This window comes from Bison bison, unplaced genomic scaffold (assembly GCF_000754665.1).
Source record: "Bison bison bison isolate TAMUID 2011002044 unplaced genomic scaffold, Bison_UMD1.0 scf7180017863877, whole genome shotgun sequence".
In the NCBI taxonomy this organism is placed as follows: domain Eukaryota; kingdom Metazoa; phylum Chordata; class Mammalia; order Artiodactyla; family Bovidae; genus Bison; species Bison bison.
Genome location: NW_011494449.1, coordinates 112,438 through 116,318, shown reverse-complemented (window position 1 = coordinate 116,318; position 3,881 = coordinate 112,438). Strand labels below are relative to the sequence as shown.

Below are 3,881 nucleotides of genomic sequence, written 5' to 3'. Positions count from 1 at the left end.
GGGGGAGGAAATAAAAAGAGAGAGGGAAAGACAAGCGTCATTTAGGAAGGGGTAGAGTGAGAGAAAGAGCTCAGGATCTAAAACCCACAGCATTTTATATCTTTTCTCCTTCCCAGAGATCCCTGTCCCGTCACTTTCCTGACAGAGGTGCTGTGACAGGCTGCCTTCTCAGAAGTCCAAGAAGAAGCTCAGACTGCTGTTCCTTCACTCTCAGGTCCAGGGGTCTCCCTGGTAATGGATTGCTTCTCTCTGAGGTACATGTAAGTATAAACCTTTGGGGGACACAGCCTCATTTTTAAGTTAGCTGAAGTTTCAGTTTTGGGTTGAAGTTTTTTTTTTTTTTCCTTTCAGACAGAATCTCAAATATGCTTTTATTGATCTAGCCAGTCATTAAGGTATCTTGAATAGCAGTGATTACTTTTGGTGACTGAAAGTCTCATGCAAATAGACAGCTCTAACTTTTAGCTCATTGGATAAGGAGTGATATTTTGACCTCCCAGGGCAAGGAAGAACCCGTGAGGTCTGACTTTGGGGTTGAATTAGTTTTCAGTGAGTATTTAATAGGATCAAAGTTGTCATCTCACTGAAATCATCTCCGCTATCTTCCTTTAAATGCTTTCATTTAAAGCATAACTGTAACTGTTCAACCCTTTAGCTGCTAGATCACTTCTCAAGGGTGAAAGAGAATGACTTGCCATGCCTAAACAAGACAGGAGTGTCCACTGTTTTCTCAGCGATGGCATTTCACCTAGAGATTTTTGATGGAGAGTTTCAGATTTCCTTCTGAAATGTTCAGGTTCAAAATATTTACAAAGATGAATCGCATGACATTTTCGTACACTGGAGCATGGGGTAAAAGTGAGCTTGTAAATCTTTATTGAAAATCTAGTATGCTCATTCTTTTAAAACAAGTAGTACATATAATGTCAAAATTCCTTGTTGAATTTAATGGAAAATTTGTAAATTAACTGCTAATTACTCTCATAGTTGGCCTCTTCTTTAACATAAAAAAGCACAAAATTATATCCAACAAAATTGTTGAATTGCTTTTCTTATTTTTCTCTTTTCAAATGCATCAAAGGATATTGCCACATTTTAGATCACAAATCCTAGCCTTATTATCACTGAATTTTTGCCAAACTGCACTCCCACCATGGACCCAGGATGCCTGCTTCATTGCATTTAATAGTTACAACAATGAAGACTTGTTGACCGTCAGTTGATGTAGAAAAATCTCACTTAAATGCTGGCTGCTGGTCTTGACATTACTTTGGTGCACAGTGAATGGGCCATAGTTTGGAAAGAATGCATGTTATGCCCGGAAATACTGGCAGCGTCTAGGTTGCTGTGAGTGTGGAATGGACTGTGCGAAATGTTGTTTATAACACGCTCTCCTTTTGAATGAGGGTGTTTTGGGATTAAGATTAAGGATTCTCTATGTTTAGAGGAAAGAAAGCAATAGACAAAGGAGAAAAGCTTGTAAAACATTTGTAGGCTGCCAGAGAGTATTAAGCACTGTAAAGTGCTTCCTGCTTATATACCTTCCCTTTCTTTATGGTTCTCTGCTTTATCTTGCTTTCTGCCCAATGCAAAGAGAATGCAAAAGTTGGGGAAAAAATACATTAAAGTTGATTTTCACAGGCATCCATGTATCCTAGAAAAGAAAAGAACATAGTGGTGTTTCCCCAGGTCTTTGCTGCTACTTGTGGGGCTCACTCTAACGCATTCAGCTGACATCTCCTGTCTTTACAGTTTTTGCCCACAGTTTTTGAGACCACCCAGATCTAGTCTGTGAACTCAGCTAGGAGACACCGCTGTAACAATGACAGACGAGCCCATAAAGGAGATCCTGGGAACCCCAAAGTCTCCCAAGCCGGTGGCGATGGAAAAGAATGCCAATGGCGAAGTGGTGGTTACCTTGGTGCCCCTGGTCAGTGAGATTCAGCTGGCGGCCGCCACCGGGGGCGCTGAGCTCTCCTGCTACCGCTGCGTCATCCCCTTCGCCGTGGTGGTCCTCATCACCGGGACCGTGGTCACTGCCGTGGCGTACAGCTTCAACTCCCATGGCTCCATCATCTCCATCTTGGGCCTGGTCCTTCTGTCCCTGGGACTTTTTCTGTTAGCGTCCAGCGCTCTGTGCTGGAAGGTGAGGCAGAGGAGCAAGAAAGCCAAGAGGCGGGAGAGCCAGACAACTCTGGTGGTGAATCAGAGAGGCTGGTTTGCTTAGGGCCGAATGAGACCAGTTGGGACGCGTGACTTGAAGGACCTGCTGTCTCTTCATCAGCCAGGGCACCCAGGACGGCTGTGGGGAGCACGCACTCGGTGCGGACCAGACGCATGGGTCGGCCTGACGGCGGAAGGTGCGCGGGGCTCTCGTCTGTGAGCAATGACTGCTTTCTTCTTCAACGACAAACTTAACTCCAAGGGCTATTCTAAGACTGAAAACCCTCTGTATTAAATATTTTAGGAGTCATGAGAGGTTCGTGGCATTAGACGTTTTGTTGGAAAGTAGGCCAGAAAAGATGAGTTCTGGCACACCAGTGACCTGCCTCCAAAGGAGATAACCCACACTATTAGGATGTTATATCCCAAGAATGTTCTGCTGAGAGTCTGATCTGCTTTGGACTTTGCATTCACCCGTGAAATTCTATGATATTTCTTTTTCCCGAAAAGTTGATTCTCTGGCATCTGTTTATTTTTCATGTTCAGTAAAGCATCACTGGTGGTACTTTTCTTGAGGAATAAACTAATATTTTTTTTATGTTTTAACATTGGACAGTTCTTACATGATTGTAATGATGTGTCAGATCATTAAAAAAGGTAAAATGTGTAGCTACTAGATCACATGGGGGGATAAATTAATATTAAAATAATCCTAAACAGCACTTTTGATGATTTTTATATTTCATGTAAAAATTTAAGTTTCATGTACAGTTCATTCAAAATAATAAATACTCATTGCTGCTGAAACTTCTTACTTCTTTGACTATGCCAGGTCCCAGCTGCAGCATGCGGGGATCTTTGACTTTGATTGCCACATACGGGTTCTTTTTAGTTGCAGCAATTAGGATCTAGTTCCCCGACCAGGAATCGAACCCAGGCCCCCTGCATTGGGATCTTGGAGTCCTAGCCACAGGACCACCAGGGAAGTCCCTACTAAAACTTCTCAAATGCTTACTTCTATTGTAGTTATGTTACTGCGGTTACAAATTGCCCTTCTTCCCTTGCCTCGGCAACATCTCAATTGTATTCCTCTCAAATGTTGCTTCTTCCTAATTTAACTCAAAGATTTCTATTTTTGTCACACCATTTTTTATAACTTTTGAAAATATTAAGAATTATGTCCTTTTAAAAGATTTCTATGTCATTACAATTAGGAAATCAAAGCCAGAGGTCAAAAATTGTATAATATGTTGTTAAATATGTATTACATGTGTATTAGTTGCTCAGTTGTGTTTGATTCTTTGCAACCCCATGGACTGTAGCTCACCAGGCTCCTCTGTCCACGAAATTCTCCAGATAAGAACACTGGAGTGGGTAGCCATTCCTTTCTCCAGGGGATCTTCTTGACCCAGGGATCCAATCCAGGTCTCCTGCCCTGCATACAGCTTCTTTACCATCTGAGTCACCAGGGAGTCCTACGTATTTATTGAATCTGTGGTTAAGTATTTGCGTACCATATTTTTGAGCACCAGCTATATGCCAGGCATTGTGTAGCTTCTCGGACTGCTCAGCTGAGTTAGTTATAATGCAACATAAATAGGGTTACTGCTTGAATTCTGTGGATAATGAACAGCTAGGACTCTACACCATAACTCTAGCCAGAAATATCCCTGGTTCGTGTCATTTAAACTACGTTAAACTAGAGTGGAAAGATAGAC

The 3,881-nt window shown here is 42.2% G+C and overlaps 1 protein-coding gene across 6 annotated transcripts in view; it reads left to right on the top strand.

The window, feature by feature from the left end:
• Positions 1-2,970, top strand: part of TMEM100 (transmembrane protein 100) — a 6,005-nt gene extending 3,035 nt beyond the window's left edge. For 3 of the 6 annotated variants that reach the window (XM_010833719.1, XM_010833721.1, XM_010833720.1), the window contains exons 3-4: positions 117-260; positions 1,753-2,970. In XM_010833719.1, the coding sequence (XP_010832021.1) occupies positions 1,823-2,227 (405 nt within the window). In that variant the 5' untranslated portion in view covers positions 117-260; positions 1,753-1,822 and the 3' untranslated portion in view covers positions 2,228-2,970. Of the gene's footprint in view, positions 1-18; positions 261-1,752 lie in introns of those variants that run through there. The other 3 variants (XM_010833722.1, XM_010833718.1, XM_010833717.1) reach the window with 3 other exon arrangements.
• The last annotated feature ends 911 nt before the right edge of the window (positions 2,971-3,881 follow it).